This window comes from Notolepis coatsorum, assembly GCF_963971535.1.
Source record: "Notolepis coatsorum genome assembly, chromosome: 5".
NCBI lineage: Eukaryota > Metazoa > Chordata > Actinopteri > Aulopiformes > Paralepididae > Notolepis > Notolepis coatsorum.
The window spans coordinates 17,567,231-17,584,597 of record NC_140169.1 but is presented as its reverse complement, the minus strand read 5'-3'; the positions used below and the strand labels follow the sequence as shown (position 1 = coordinate 17,584,597).

The 17,367-nt window shown below is 43.6% G+C and overlaps 1 protein-coding gene across 1 annotated transcript; it reads left to right on the top strand.

Annotated features, from left to right (window-relative positions):
* Nucleotides 1-5,466: 5,466 nt before the first annotated feature.
* ndufv3 (NADH:ubiquinone oxidoreductase subunit V3) lies at nucleotides 5,467-16,920 on the top strand. Its single transcript, XM_084315354.1, has 4 exons — nucleotides 5,467-5,535; nucleotides 8,040-8,142; nucleotides 12,111-14,144; nucleotides 16,597-16,920. The coding sequence occupies exons 1-4, from the start codon at nucleotides 5,491-5,493 to the stop codon at nucleotides 16,761-16,763; spliced, it is 2,349 nt and encodes a 782-aa protein (XP_084171480.1). The 5' UTR covers nucleotides 5,467-5,490; the 3' UTR covers nucleotides 16,764-16,920.
* Nucleotides 16,921-17,367: the final 447 nt, after the last annotated feature.

Genomic DNA, 17,367 nt, shown 5'->3' with positions numbered 1-17,367 from the left:
AACAGGAATTGTGTAAAGTTGCCCAAATAGTGCTAGGAATAGCAATGCATAGCCCCTTTAATAGGATTGAAGTGATATTTGGCTGAAAATAATCGGTTGCCTGGCAAAAAAAAAAAAAAAAAAGCCTGACGATGTGCATTGGGCCGCGGCTCTCTGATGCCTTATTTTCTGGGCCCTGGCCTGAAAAGTTTGGGAACCCCTGGCCTAGTGTACTGAGCACAGACATGCAGACAGACGGTCAACAACCCCCAGAGGATGATGACGGGAAGCACCCTAGGGTGACGTCACGTGCCTCATGCAGTGGGAGATATTCCTCCCGGGAACATAAACCCCCAAAGTATCTGAAAGACTATGCCCAGAGAGGAAGTGACGAGGATGACAGTACACTTACCAGCATAGATTACTGCTACAGAGTAGTAGTGGTGTACCTCAGACCTTTAAAGAGGCCATGATATCCCCTGAGTCAGGAAAATGGGAGAGAGCAATGGATGAGGAGATGAGGTCCCTAGAGGACAATCATACTTTTACTCTAACAAAGTTACCAGAGGGTAGACAGACAGTGGGAGGCAAATGGGTGTACTCAATCAAGGAGGGTATTGAAGGGCACGACAAGTACAAGGCCAGGTTTGTAGCTAAAGGCTACAGTCAGAGGGAAGGAATAGACTACGGTGAGACATTCTCCCCTACAGCCAATCTGACCAGTGTGCGGGTAGTGATGCAGAAGGCAGCTGAAGACAACTTGATTTTACACCAGATGGATGTGAAGACAGCCTACCTGCACGCACCCATTGATAGAGAGATATATATGGAACAACCTGAAGGTTACAAAAAGAAAGGAGAGAAGCTAGTGTGTAAGCTAGAAAAATCCATTTACGGCCTGAAACAGTCTGGGCGAAATTGGAACGAGATGCTTCATACATGTCTAATTGAAGATCACTTCATACAGAACCCAGTAGACCCCTGTGTTTACACAAAGGAGTCAAAAGAGTCAGGAAAAGTGATAATTGTGATTTGGGTGGATGATTTAATCATCGCAGCAGACAACACTAGAAACCTAGAGCAGGTGAAAGGTACGCTCTCCACCAGATTCAAAATGAAAGACCTAGGTAGGTTAAAAAGATTTCTTCACCAGTTGTGTAAAAATATCCCAGAAGAGATATGTGGAAAAGATCCTGAATCGTTTTGACATGCAAGAATGTAGAACTAGGGAAACACCATGTGATCAAAAGCTAGACTACAAAGAGGATGCTCAGAAATTGACAGATGTAAAAATTTACAGAGAAGCTGTAGGTAGCCTCATTTATTTGACAACATGTACTCGCCCTGACCTATGTTTTGTAGTGAGTAAATTATCATGTCATTTTGCTGATCCCACAGAAGAGCACTGGATTACAGCAAAACATGTTTTTCGTTATCTCAAAGGCACAGCAGATAAACAGCTTTGTTTCAGAAAGAGCAGCGAGGGCTTAGGGCTTCAAGCCTATAGTGATGCAGATTGGGCGGCAGACGCCACAGACAGGAGAAGTACCACAGGGTATTGTGTGAGTATGGGTACAGACAGCTCACTAGTTTCATGGAAAACAAAGAAACAGCCCACAGTGGCACTATCAACTTGTGAAGCCGAATATATGGCTCTAGCTTTGACAATACAGGAATGTATTTATCTAGAACAACTGCTTGAAGGAATGGATACCTATGTATATAAGAAAACTGTTGCTTAGGAAGACAACAAGGGAACCATTGCACTTGCTAGAAACACTGTGTGCCGACAGAGGTGTAAACATGTGGATATAAAATATCACTTCTTTAGATCTGTCATCAGAGAAGAAAGGATGACACTTGTTTACTGCCCTACAGACGACATGGTTGCAGACGCTATGACCAAGCCTGTCTCCAAACTGAAATTCAGAAGATTTGCAGGGGTCATGTTTGGTGTGTAAAATATTGCCTGTTATGTAATATTGACTGCCATGTTTTTTTTTTTAATCAACTTTTTCTCCCATTTCTATTTTTTCTCCCATCCCAATTTCATATCGTCCAATTCTACCCTCCCCTGTCTCGAACGCTGTTAGGCCATGCCTCCCACAAGCCGGCTGCAATGTGGACGAAGCCTTACATCACGTGTCCCCTCCGGTACTCGAGGAAGCAGCCGTCGCATCTTTTCACCTGCACAGCGCGATCTCTCAGCGTTGGGGGTCTGCGTGGGAGGGACACGCCGCCCCCGTCGCTTCCTGATTCTGCTGCGCAGGCGCACCAACCGACCTGTAGGAGTCACTGTCCACAACATCCGATCCCCACCCATCAGCTTTCCCACCCCTAACACTGCCAATTGTGTTAGTATGAACGACCAGCCAAGCTGATAGCAATGCGGAGAGCTGGGCTCGAACCCAGCGTTTCCTGCATCTGTGGCGAGCGCCTTGCCCACTACACCACCTAGCCGCCCTTGACTGCCATGTTCTTTTGATGTTTTGAACTGTATTTTTTCTTGTTAAAGTTGTACAGTATACATCATTCATAAGTGGGACTGTTAAATGTAAGTAATAATATGATTGAATATAACTGCACTTTAACTGTTCCACAAGAGGGCGCTATAGGCGTAAGGAGATGCAGCTATAACCTGCTGACGTCAGGTAGCAGGTATAAGGGAATGTTCCCTCCCCCTCTGTCTCTCTCACTCTAGCTCTCACGGAGAGCAGGTCTCGTGGTGGAAATGTACATATGAAATAAACCACGCCAGTTAAGGCTAAAGAGGACCTCGTTGTCATGACCAGTTATTTTGCTCCCCAGGTGACTCTGTCAACCCCCCCCCATGCAAGCATAGTCCAATAGGCGAAGCAAGACACGAAGCCAGTATGAAATATAACGGCAGTAATGTAGAAAAATCCCTCATCTCTACCGGTCGCGTGAACACTTAAGGTAACGCACTTGCGTTCAGCTTTTCGTTCAGCGTTTCTCTGATTGGCCACACGCCCACGTGACCGCGCTAGCACACACCCTTATCCGCGCCCTGCCGCTCTGTGTGTTGCGCCGTGTTGCAGCGCGCGGCAGAAGAAAAAGGAGTTTTTCATTGTTCAAGAGTGGATATATGTTGCAATCTGTTAAATAAAGTTTTCATTCATTCATTCATTGTCCTTGTGTTACATAAAACCCATCTGTGGCCTCGTGCAGAGGAAGGTGGTAAATACATGTTAAGATATTCAAAATCGTCACAGCAGTATAGTTTGTTTATACTTCAGAAGTATGATATTTAAACATGGTCCCCAAAATGAATGGAAGCGAATGAGGAGCCTGACACCTAGGAGGAATGGGGGTGTTGCAGCGTTGGGGATGTTTAAAAAATATAATTTAATATATAATATAATATAATAATTTGTGCTAAAAATTTGGTCAGCAGCCTCCACTGATGTACAGTGATTCAAACCCCCTCAATGTGCAGTTTCTAGTTAATCAGTCAGCAGCCTCCACTGATGTACAGTGACGAGTGAATCTGGTAGTTGTTTTATGACGTTATGAATAAAAACGCGAAATAACGCATAACGTTACAATGTACAGTTTCTAGTTAATCAGTCAGCAGCCTCCACTGATGTACATTGACGAGTGAATCTGGTAGTTGTTTTATGACGTTAAAAACGCGAAATAACATTATATAACGTTACAATGTACAGTTTCTAGTTAATCAGTCAGCAGCCTCCACTGATGTACAGTGACACGTGAATCTGGTAGTTGTTTTGATAAATATGTTGTGTAGTCGCGCGATTCGATTCGGACATAACATTACATTTCCGCATTTCATTTCCGCAAGGGACCTCTGCCGCTCGCGCCGCAACACACAGGAGCGGCAGATGGCGATAAGGGGGCGGGCTAGCGCGCGGTCACGTGGGTGTCGTGGCCAATCAGAGAAACGCTGAACGCAAGTAGGTTACCTTAAGTGTTCATGCCTACCGGTCTCTGGAATAATATGCCAAGAAGAAAATCATTAGAGCTCCCTCTAGTGGAGCAGTTATGGAGTAAAATCCTCTGTAACTGTACATTGGATTATCGACAAAACCTTACTAGGTCCAAGAAGAGGGTCTCGTGTATTACTGGGTTAGGACATCTACTGTACATTGGAGGGGGGGGTTGGGCTTAGGGTATTTACAGGGGCCAGTTTCGAATTGCAGTCTCCCGTAGGTGCTCCTTGAGAGTGGTTTTAAAAGTGGGTAGTGATTCACATTCCTTTACAGCTATGGGTAGGGCGTTCCACATTGATGTGGCATAATTGTGAAACGTGTTTAGTCCCTTGTTTCAGCCGAATCTGGGTTTAACATGATTTGTTGAAGTCACCTGCCTAGAACAGCTTCACTGACAATAAAAACATACATTAGGGATTAGGCTGATCACCAAAAAAGCATGCCATGCCATTATACAAGATACACTATACGACTAAGGTACCCATGTACATGTCAAAATACTTCCCAAAGGTCAGTGAATACCACAACCACTACACCAGAGGAAGCTCAACAAATCATGTTAAACCCAGATTCGGCTCAAACAAGGGACTAAACACGTTTCGCAATTATGCCACATCAATGTGGAATGCCCTACCCAAAGCTGTAAAGGAATGTGAATCCCTACCCACATTCAAAACCGCTCTTAAAGAGCACCTACGGGAGGCTGCAATTCGAAACTGGCCACCGTAAATGCCCAAAACCCCCACCACCTCCTAATAGACAGTCTCCTCCCCACCGCATGTATATATTCCCTCCCCGCCGTATGTATATTTCTCTCCCACCCACCCACCACCCCCTCCTAATGTACAGTCCCCTCCCCACCATATGTATATACTCAGTCAGGATCTAGGGGTAACAGTACTGTATATTTGAATACCGTTTATGTCACAAATGTATCAGTACTAAATACCTATATGTCCCTATGCCATAAATGTCATGTATGTTGTGTATGTCATAAATGATATGAATTGAAAATGGGGAACCCTGATGGAAACAAGACAAACGTCTTTCTCAGGTCTGCATCCCCTTAACAATTGTGTGTATTGAGCCGTACTGTATTGTACCCATTCTGCAATCTGTTAAATAAAGTTTTCATTCATTCATTCATTCATTCATTCATTCATTCATTCATTCATTCATTCATACTATCATTGTCGGTGTTAGATAACTTTGGATTAAAAAATAAAAGAGTTTGATTTCTAATTATGCCTAATTCCTAAAAGTTTATTTGGCTGAAGTACAACAGGTAGGCTAAAATAACTACCTAAAAAAGCAGACCCTTATGAACAGTAAGAAACTAAAATACTTACTACTTCCCAAACAAAATACTAAAATAGTATACTTTATTAATGAGAATATAACAAAATGAACAATTCAATTTACTATATAGGCTGTATAGATAATTCATAATATATTGACTTAAAAGTATGACAGATTTAATTCAGGATCCATTGGTATTTCTGTCCAGTTTCCGCACGGGAAATAATATTGGGAACACAAAATGGCGACCTCCTTACTTCGGTTAGGACGATTGAGCTCTCTCAAGGTAACAATTGTTGATCTCCTAAAATTGTGAATTGTGCCATATTTTTAATATACTTACACACGAAACACGTTTAATTTGTTTCTGGGTCAAAATAGGTAAACTATCCTCTTAAACTTAAGCCGTCCTTGCTGACCCTGAGTGACACTGGACTTGACGTTAGCTAAATTAAAGCCGACAGACTGATCTGTTTACAACATTTAAAACGATTATACAGGTAGCTGCCAAAATAAATCAGAGAACATGGATACAAAGTGAAAGCATATGATTTATACGGTGAAACCAGCCAAATGTTGGTAAAATCCACCAGCCACTTAACGTTATCTCTTGAAATCTATGAATGAATGAAAACTTTATGTTTACATCAGGGTCCCCCCTATGCTTTCTAACATTCGTTACATTCGTTTTTACTGATAGAAATTCAGAGTGGCTAGTGACATTTGGGGTCCTGGTAAGACCAAACAGTTGGCCAGTATTTTTTGGCTACAATGGCTAAAGCTGTGGATATGTTACACTTTTAAGTACGCTTGTTGATCCCCTTTTGCTGTCACTGACGCAACAGCTAGCCTTGTAACCCAAATAGCTTTATTGTAGTGCTGACTGCTATGAACCCGAAAATGTGCCCAATTAATCACCATATTCTAATATAATCACCATATTCTAATATAATCGGTGTCAAATTCTGTCTTCCAGTCACTGTTATTGGAGCACATCCAGGATGTGCCTCCTGATGGCATCATCAAGAGATTTCCCAGATATGAGGGACATTGATGTTGACAACTTTTTGTTTGAACTGTCCAAGATAATGTAAAATAACATGTGAATTCTTGTTAGTCTACACATTGATGATAACATGTTATACAGAACCAGCCAGGTGACGTCAGGTTAACACATCTCTTTTACACATTTATAACATCTTTATACAGAACCAGGTGACCGCAGGTTAACGCATCTCTTTTACACATTGATAACATGTTTATGTTTATACAGAACCAGGTGACCTCAGGTTAACGCATCTCTTTTACACATTGATAACACGTTTATACAGAACCAGGTGACCTCAGGTTAACACGTATCTTTTACACATTGATAACATGTTTATACAGAACCAGGTGACCTCAGGTTAACACATCTCTTTTACAATACAATACTGCAATTCAAAACTGGCCCCTGTAAATGTCCTAACACAACCCCCTCAAATGTACAGTAAATTACCAAGTATGGTCTTGTCAATATTCCAATGTACAGTTTTGCTTGTACAGTTGTACAGTGTCCCCCACCCACCCCTCCTACCCAACCCCCCCCCACCCACCCACCCAACAACCACCTCCATGTACAGTCCCCCCCCCACCTACCCAACCTCCTCCAATGTACAGTTTCTATGTCAAATGTATATACTCTCTTTTCTGGACTCTTTTCGTATCACAAACAGTACTGTATTTGCAAATCTGGTATGTCATAATCATAAATGTATAGATGTAGCAGTACTGTCTATCTGTATGTCATGTATGTCATATATGTTATGATGAATTGAAAATGGGGGACCCTGATGTAAACAAGACGAAAGTCTTTCTCTGGTCTGCATCCCCTTAACAATTGTATGTATTGAGCTGTGCTGTACTGTACCCATTCTGCAATCTGTTAATAAAGTTTTCAATCAATCAATCAGAACCAGGTGACCTGGTTAACACATCTTTTAGATATATGTTTTGTTGTGTGAAAAATGAATAATCCAGCCGAGTAGAAAATTAGGACCATATTTGTAGTTCCTAGGTCAGGATTACTGGGCTTTTACAGTCGCTGCAGATGCTGGAAACGCCTCCCTCTAATGGTCAGATTGGCAAATTAATTAGAAAATATAGACCTGTTTGCTGTATACAAACATACATGTATACAATCGAGCAATTCCAACTCCGTGACTAAGTTGCCCTAGTACCTGCGCGAGCTGCTGCGCTAAAAAAGTACAGCGGGCCTCTATGGAGAAACCATGACACTCCCCTGACTAAAAGTTGTTTCAAACAAAAACGTCTGGATGTCATTTTGCCAAATCAGCATGGCTGTGAGTGTGAGTCTTTCACCTTTTACGTTATCTAGCTTTGGCATGGATTGATTGTTTAGATCGCTAGCATGGCTAACAAATGCAAATATTGTAGTCTGCCCCGTTGTTCTCACCAGGATTACGTTGCTTTTGCCCCCTTGATGTGCGCGCACGCACGCTGAGTCTGGCGTATACAGCGAACGGGTCTATTAAGCTCCTAAAAACCTGCCTTGACTCACAGGCATTATCTTAATCTGTTACACGCTGTTTTCTTTTTTTTTCTTTTTTTTTTTTTGCAGTTTTTTTTTTTCCTCTTTAAGTTTTTACTTTGATCTTAGAGTCTGGTAAGCACTTTGTTACCCAACTGTACTGTATACATAAAGTGTTGCTTAAGTAAGGGCCACATGAATGATCAAAAAAATTATTTAAATCAATCAATCTACCTACAAAATGTTCTGCTTTTCTACAGTGTCTCCGGCTTGAGAGCCGGGGCATCTTGAGGAGTCCCACTGCTGTGGCATTCTGCACCAAGGCAGAGGAGCCCACCAATGCTGCTAAGGCTGCAAGCAAGAGTAAGACCACCTAAGCCTTTTCTTCTTCTTTAAAGAAACATGCCAACATTATGTGAAATGTGCTTACCATCTTCTCCAGTGTCAGACAAGAAGATAGATACCAATGTCCTCTCTGTACGCTCAGTAGAAAGCTACCCGGCTCAGGAGAGTTGTTTTTTGGCCAGCGGCTAGGCTTGCAGTCTAGCTTTCTACTGAACACACAGAGAGGGAACTGGTATCTACTGGTATCAGGGAACTGGTATCTACCAGGGAACTGGTATCATCCCCATGTTGGCATGTTCCTTTTAATTACTATTTGTCATCTGGCTCCATTTGAGATGTTGCACCCTTTTCCTTACGGATACCCTGATCATTTGTAAACCTTTTCCCTACAGTACCAGTACCAGTGCCAGACAGTCCAATTAAAGCTGCAATAACGTTTTTCTGACCACTAGGGCGAGTCGCCACTATAAACAAACAACATTTTTCCAAAACTAAAGCATCTTCATGTATCAACATAAAATGCCTTACCGGCCCAATCTTGTTGTAGCAAAAATATTTGCTGAAAAAAGATTGTGCATGGATTACAAATATTTCAACTACAATACATACATAAATACGTCACCTACAAACATAATACTGTTCTGACGGCACACTATTGATCAAGAGACTCACTGGATCTTTTAGTTTTTTCCCCCATAGGTTTATAAAATAGGCAGGCCGGGTTAATAAAATAAATTATGGAATATGGGTTGTTTTGAGGCAGGTGGTCATAAGAAAATGTGAAAAATACAGTTAGAAATAGTTATTGCAGCTTTAAATTATGTGTCATGAATTCTTATATGCTTTTCCCTTGCAGTCGGCCATCTAGGAAATCAAAATAATAACAATATTTAAGAATATGAATAAGGTTAATGTTAAATGTTGAAATGCTGTTCATGAATAATTATGTTGTGTCACAGTAACTTTCTCTTTCTCTGTCTAACCATTTTATTCACAGCTTAGCCGTCCTTGTCCAGTGATTTAAACAGTAACTGTAATTCTCTTGTGTAGTCAGATCAGGATACTGTGTGCAATCAAATTATTAATTTCCTGATTACAGTTAAATTTAATTTCACATGTTGTTATTAGGATATTTGTAGGTTATAATTATAAAAAATATGTCAAAGTGTTTAGTCAATATCTGGGCCGGACAAGAACAACTGAAATCCACCTCCAGTCTCTTTTTTATATATAGCACAAACGGACTGTAAGACATTGGCAGTTTGAGAAACATTGACCCCTTGACCTCTTTTGGTTTCTCTGACATTAGATCTACCTACTAAAGTAACATTAAATAAATAGAAAATAGTGTAGTTCTTTAATCTGGATCATGTGAGGCTTTCTGTCTGGAGTGCAGCACCACCATGTTATTATCGATGAGTGAAATGTGACTGAATGATACATTTATTGGTGTTTGACTACTACACTCTAAAGGTGACGATTAGACAACACTTTCTGTTGTCAGTAGATGGCAGCATTGGTTTAAAATTTAAAGGTGAAAATGTTGAAAACTACATGAGTACATTTCCCAAGATCCTTAGCACAGGTCACAGGTCACTGGGATGTGTGTATATTCTTCGACGTGATCTGAACAGCGGTAAACTATTACTGCGGCCTCGGTATAGCGACCGCGAATGGTAAACTAATTATCTTAGCAAAAGTGCGCTGGTAGCGTTACATATGTTGTCTAAAGGGGGACATATGGTACAATTTAAGATTTGAATGATAATCGGCATATAAAGGACAAATAAAACATTGTTAATATGTAAGAAACCTCAATGAAAACGGCGCAGGGTAAGTTATATTCGCTATTGTTATGAAAATGTCATAGAATCCTATAAAAATGTGGACGCAAAATGCCACGGGGAAGACTCATGGAATCAGAAGTGATCATTACTTTTCATAGACAGGTTATCAGTAATCAGCCCCAATTAAAAAAATGTATTCATTCACCTGACACCATTTGACCTGCTCGGCCATGTGAGACCTTCAGTCTTACCTTCGGTAAGATTAGTAAGCCTTTTTCATTACATTTCATGTGTACTTTTGGAATTAATTGGGCAAATTCAGCTGATGTCAAAAAGGTTTAAAAAATTGAATCGGCTGGGTAGTGTAGAAGTCTAAGCACGGGTGCGGCTGGGTAGTGTAGAGGTCTAAGCACTGGAGTGGCTGGGTAGTGTAGAGGTCTAAGCACTGGAGTGGCTGGGTAGTGTAGAGGTCTAAGCACTGGTGTGACTGGGTAGTGTAAAGGTCTAAGCACTGGTGTGGCTGGGTAGTGTAAAGGTCTAAGCACTGGTGTGGCTGGGTAGTGTAGAGGTCTAAGCACTGGTGTGGCTGGGTAGTGTAGAGGTCTAAAGCACTGGAGTGGCTGGGTAGTTTAGAGGTCTAAAGCACTGGTGTGACTGGGTAGTGTAAAGGTCTAAGCACTGGTGTGGCTGGGTAGTGTAAAGGTCTAAGCACTGGTGTGGCTGGGTAGTGTAGAGGTCTAAGCACTGGTGTGGCTGGGTAGTGTAGTCTAAAGCACTGGAGTGGCTGGGTAGTTTAGAGGTCTAAAGCACTGGTGTGGCTGGGTAGTGTAGAGGTCTAAAGCACTGGTGTGGCTGGGTAGTGTAGAGGTCTAAAGCACTGGTGTGGCTGGGTAGTGTAGAGGTCTAAAGCACTGGTGTGGCTGGGTAGTGTAGAGGTCTAAAGCACTGGAATGGCTGGGTAGTAGGGCTGGGCGATATGGAAAAAAATCATATCACGATAACGATATGATAATGTTATCAGATTTCTCTATATCGATAATTATCTAAATTGTTATAAGTATAAAAAAATTTAAAAATTAAACAACAGATGTACCGGTATGTTTATTTTGCAGCAATTCTTTGTCATTGCCGCCATCTTTAGTGTTACATCCCCTCACACTCCAGTTCTCAGGCTGCAGCTGGTTTAAAAGCGAAAGTAAACCGGCTTCTCTGCTGGCTGTGGCTCCAGGGGAGTTGAACAGTTCTGGCTCTGCTAGTTTATTTTCGATCTTTTGGCGCTTTTTTGGTGGACAAACCACCGCACATGTGCACCGTGACTCGTGACTGGAGTCTAGCTCTGCTAGCACACATAGCCTACTGTGTACAGACGGTTTCAAACTGTATTTTAAATTAGAAAGCAAACAAAATAAATGGACAAGAGAAAAAATAAATCTCAATTTGGTCAGTATTGTCATTTGGACAAGCAAAGCCATTACTTTAAGTTGCAGGCAAGAAAGACAAGTCTGTCCACTGTCTCTGGTTTTAAAACTGCCCTGTTGCAGGTCACAAAAAAAATTAAAAAAGAAGATTTTTCGATTTTTTTTTTAATTTCGATATTCGATATAGATTATTAAAATATATCGCGATATTTATCGTTATCGTTATATCGCCCATCCCTACTGGGTAGTTTAGAGGTTTAAGCACTGGTGCGGCTGGGTAGTGTAGAGGTCTAAAGCACTGGAGTGGCTGGGTAGTGTAGAGGTCTAAGCACTCGCCTACCACCGCAGAAACCTAGGTTAAATTCCCGGCAGCGGTACCTCTGGCTTGGTCAGTCGTCTCTACAAACACAATTGCCAGTGTTCGCTGGTGGGAAGCCAGTAGGGTGTGAGTCCTGGTTGTTGCAACAGCGACTCCTACTGGTCAACCAGGGCATCTGTTCAGCGGGGAGGTGATCTGGGGGAGATAGAACCTCTGTGCACGCTAGGCTCTCCCAGTGAAACGCCTAGCTGTCCAGTGAAAAGACGATAGCACAACGACCAGGTAGTGAATTGGCATAACGACTAAATTGGGGAGATTGGTTGATTAATTTAATCACACAATTTGCTGTTACTACACACACATACAGGGGGGAAAGTATATTTTGGGACAAGTCAAACCCCCCAAAAAAGGATTGCTGTAATTATTTAATTATCTTACCCCTTCATTCACCATTTTCCTCAGCCTTAGAGGCTCCAGATGAGAGGGCGTCTCTGCTCGCCTACAAGACCGCAGTTGCCTTCCCAGTGAAGTTTTCCCCAACAGAAGTTCTAGGTGAAGCTGAAACAGTGGCTAGCCCTGCCACTGCTGGAGCTATTGTAGCTGCAACCACAGCAGCTGCAGAACCCACCCATGTCGCCACCAGTGCCCCAGAGGCAGCAGAATCCACCCATGTTGCTACCAGTGCCCCAGAGGCAGCAGAATCCACCCATGTTGCCACCAGCACCCCAGTGCCTGAAACACCAGGCACCACAGAACCCCCTGTTGTGGAAGCTGCCAGTCCTGCTGTTGATGTAGCCCCTCCAGCTGTGGAATCAGTACCGGCTGCAGTGGAAAGCGCCACTGAGACTACACCTCCAGTTGCAGAAGAGGTCGTCAAACCTGAGGCCCCAGTGATAGAAGCACTTGCTCCAGTCGCTGAGGCTGCTGAGGAAGCTCTAGTTGCTGAGGTTGTTGCCATTGAAACAGTTGCTGCACAAGAGCCACCAGTGGTAGAAGCTGTTGCCAGTGAAACTGCACCAGAAGTGGCCCCACCAGAGGTTGAGGCAGCAGCTCCTGTTGTAGAAGCTGTTGCCAGTGAAACTGCACCAGAAGTGGCCCCACCAGAGGTTGAGGCAGCAGCTCCTGTTGTAGAAGCTGTTGCCAGTGAAACTGCACCAGAAGTGGCCCCACCAGAGGTTGAGGCAGCAGCTCCAGCCAGTGAAGCGGTTGCAGTTGAGATGATGGCAACAGAGGCCCCAGCTTCTCTTTCAGATCCAGCACCCGTCATGGATACCGCGGAACCCATTGCTGATGCAGCTCCACCTGTAGTAGACGCCACCCCTGAAATAGTTGATGCAGCACCAACAGCCGCTGTGCCAGTAATTACTGCAAGTGCTGAACCTCCTGTGTCAGAAGACATTCCAATTGCAGCCGCTCCTTCAGCTGATACAGTCTTAGCTTCTGCTGCTTCTTCCGAGCCTGATGCACCAGCTGGAGATGCAACATCCTCATCATCCAGCGACTCCGATTCTGATTCAGACTCTGACTCTGATGACGAGAAGTCAGAAGTGAAGACGAAGGCTCAAACAGAGAGCCCAGCAGGAGAGCCAGAAGAAGCTGTGGTGGAGAAAATCGCTGTGGTCCAGGCTTCTCAACCAGAAGTCATTGAAGAGGTCCGTGAAGCTGAGAAGGGAGAGGCGGTGACCGCACCAGAATCTCAAGCTATTGTTATAGCCACTGCCACAGAACCAGCTACCCTGGAAGCCGCTTCTGAAGCAGCCCCGGCTGTGAGCTCTGAGGAGTTGGTAGACTCTGCCCCTGAGATCTCTGCTGCCCCTGAAGAGGCCGTTACAGAGGCTGCCCCAGAGCCTGAGGTTGATGTGACCACACCACCACACGTTGCGGCCGAGGCTTCAGCGGAAGCCACTTCAGAGGTAGTTGCAGAGGCTGCGGCTATCCCTGAAGTCCCAGTAGAAACGCCAATCGAAGTTGCAGCTGAAGCCATTGAAGCTGCACCTGTTCCTGAATCAACAGCTGAAGCTCCAACTGAAGCCATAGAAGCTGCTCCTGATGCTGCCTCAACTGAAGCCCCTGCATTAGAAGCTGCCCCTGAGGATCCCTCAGTAGAAGCTGCACCGGCAGAAGCCGAAGCGGCTGCTGAAGTTGTAGCTGGAGCTGCTGCACCTCTGGAGAGTGCAGAGGAGCTGGTAGATCCTGCACCGGTAGTGGCCACAGCTGCACCACCAGAAACCGATGCGGCTGCTGAAGTTGTAGCTGAAGAAGCTGCCCCTGCAGTTGAGGCTGCCCCTGCTGTAGAAGCTGCTGCCCCCGTAGAGAGCACTGAAGAGCTGGTAGACCCCGCCCCAGTAGCGGCTGAAGCTGAAGCAGCTGCTGAGGTAGTGGCTGAGGTCGCGGCCCCTGTGGACAGCGCGGAAGAGCTGGTAGACCCCGCCCCAGTGCTGGCTGAGGCTGCAGGAGAGGAGCTTCAGGCAGAGGTCCCTGCTGAGGCATCTGAGGGTACACACTTCACCTCCCCCTCTATTTTCTTCTCTTCTCTGTGGCTCTTCCAACCCCACAGTGATGACCATAACCTCTTTCAATTATATTCCCCACAATATATGTACTGTTAAAAGTTAGCGTCATAAACTGCCACACATAACGCTTTTCTGCCACAACTTGTCCTAATCATCGTCATTTACTTTTTCATTTTGAGTTGCTGTAGCTCTGTTACTGGTCAAACGATGGATACCTCACCTGCAAATAGTACCACATTTACACTCAACATACATACATCCAGAATCCCACTGTTTGCATGGTGCATGATTCACATTGCATGTATTTCAGACTTGCTTGCCTTTTTCACACTGTGCATCCTTGTGCCTTTCTCTCATTTTGCATTTGGAATGGGTTTCCAAAACACAGATAATGAACAATGCTTTATTATGTAGGTTATTGCACATTAAGGACGTGCAATATATCAAAGTGTTATTGATTTTGCTATATGCCCCGAACACAATATCTATATCGCGAAGACTGTATTGTACGTGTAAGATTGCATTCCATTTCTGACCCTTTTGAATGAGGTATAATCTGTGTCATGGAAACCACCCTGAATAGTCGTTGGGGGATTAGGACCTTCTGCTCTTTATCTTCCTTTGGCACATTTACTTTTTTTTGTTGTTGCATATTGCCTTGTTTGCATTGTGCAGGCTCTGATGTGATGCTCGTCTACCATCCTCTCTTGAATCCGCCCACACCATCATCCCCTCATTACTGTGGCTGAGCAGAGGAGGCTATGCTGCATGATATGCAGTGTGATGGTCTCATGTCAGAGTTTCCACAGAGAATTGCAGCATAAAAATGTCTTGTCTGGATCTCACTCACACTTTACACATGTTTGTGACTCAGAACTCTACTGTACCGTGTCATCTTTTATACTTTTTGGGTTTCCTGTCTGTTTCTCTGTTCATAACCATCTCCACTCCCAGAGGGATTCACACTTATGTCACCAGAGGCCCCGCGATACGATATTATCACGATAAGTCATGATATGATAGTATTGCGATTTTAAACATTTTGCGATATGCTATACAAGTTATATAACTGCAAATTGTCCTCAAAGGAACTTTGTCAATGTCTGTTTTATCTGATAAGATGGATAATAAGTTCAGTCGGTTCATCTCACTTCAATAATATCGCTATACTATGCTGTATCGATTTTTTCCCCCTATGTTATAATATTCTGCTATTTCTTATTACCATTTTATTTGTTTGTATGACATTTGTTTTGGTGTTTGAAGGTTCCAGGTTCCTGTGTTAATGTTAAGGTTACTGCTCATAATGTTTACAGTATGCAAGGTAATGCTATTGCTAACAGTACGGTTACAGTGCACACGGTAATGGTAAGGTTACAGTTACAGTGAACTGTCGTTTAAAAAGCCTCCTGTCCTCAACTGGAAGAACAGAAGCTGGGAGTGACTTGAGACCTGATGCTCGTTATTAACCTTTTACCAGCCGTCGTTGACCCCCCCCCCCTTTCACTTCTCTCTCTCTCTCTGTGTTCCACTCTGTAACTTTGGGGATACATGCATGTGTCATCAATTAATGAAACGGTCTTAAATGTTCTTGTGATTGTCTTCTGAATGGTTTTATCCTCTGTCCTTGAGGTGATGTTGACAACTTATTTTATTGTATGCATGGCTGGAGACCCCCCCCCCCCCGCCTGTAAAAGTAAATGTTTAAAAAGGTAGAATTTCCTCATTATAACAAAGGGAAGTGAAAGCCCAGAATAGTTTGCTCAGGTATAGTGATACAATTTGACCAGGGGATGAAAAGTGAATTGAATGTAATAAATTATGCATCTGTATTCAATCAAACATGTAGGAGCTCTTGCCCAATGCAGCGGGGCCCATACATCTTGATTTACTGGCCCAATTAACGGCATCATTTCACGCACGCTTCTGCCAATATCTCTTGAGACGGGGCTTGGGTTCCTGATTGGCTGAAGCTGTTCACACCAGCCCGTCTCTAGCCTCCGTTGGGGGGAATGCGGCCACTGCCGCTGGAGGAAATGCCCTGCCGTAAAATACCTTTGTTAACACGTGTGAATATTTAAATTCACCCCCCCCCCCCCTTTTAAAGATCTTATCAACGATTGAGAAATGAAAGCTGAGCGAGAGCTTTTGAGGACAGCAGGTTTTACAGCTAGTTAGTCTTGACTGTGATCTCTTGTTTTTTGCCCCAAACTGAACAGCATTCCCTCAGGCAGAGGATAAAGCATTTTGTGGTTTTGACGGTTCGGTTCCAAGGATACAAAATAAGACACAAGCCTGTATTTGGCTAACATTTTCCCCATGTCTCCTTTTGTTCTTTGGACTTTTGTACCACAGGATAAATGCCTGACACATCTTTGTACCAGATTTAGGTCTCTGATTTGTCCTGTTTTCTCTACCTCCCTCCCCCCCTTCAGAGGCTGCAGCTGCAGCGCCCCTGGAGCCTGAGCCTTTTGACATCAGCTCTTACAAGAACTTACAGCACCACGAGTACAACTCGTACACATTCGCTGACCTGGATGTGGAGATGGCCAAGTACCGGCTGCCCCAGCCCTCTAACGGCAGACCATCACCCCTACACTGAGAGGTGGCCTGGATGTTAGGCTTCAGTCTGTCCCGCCCCCCCCCCAACTCTCCTATCACAATGATGGTGATAGATGTTTGTTCCGTGATCCCTCCACTGGCTTGCATGTAATGTTATTAATAAGAGATGTTATATTATTAAAGTACACTGAACCAGACCTGAAATCTGCTTTTCTTGGTGGTGGTGTGCTGGTATTATTGTCTTGTATATAAAAAAAGGAATAGGCAAAGATCAAACGTTTCTTTTATGCTGCGATTGTGCCTCAGGGGGGTCGTTTGAATAGCGCTGAGTGTGCAAGTGGTAAAATCTACACTCTATTATAATGATTCCAATTTTTACTCTTGAGCTTGCCTGTGCAGCACAGTATGCCCTAATTATCAGGACTATATGCAGCATATTACAAGTAAACAATGTGGATGAGGTCCTTTGTCAGTCGGTGTGGGATAGACAATAAGTATTAGGGAGTGTCGAATTTGTAATATAGATAGCTTATGTGTTTGATGGTGTGTTTTTTAATATATTTTATTAAAAATTTGTTTATGTTACTCTGAACTGTAAATGGGGGTAGTGGATTCGCTTTGCCAGCCATACCCAGCAGGGTGCA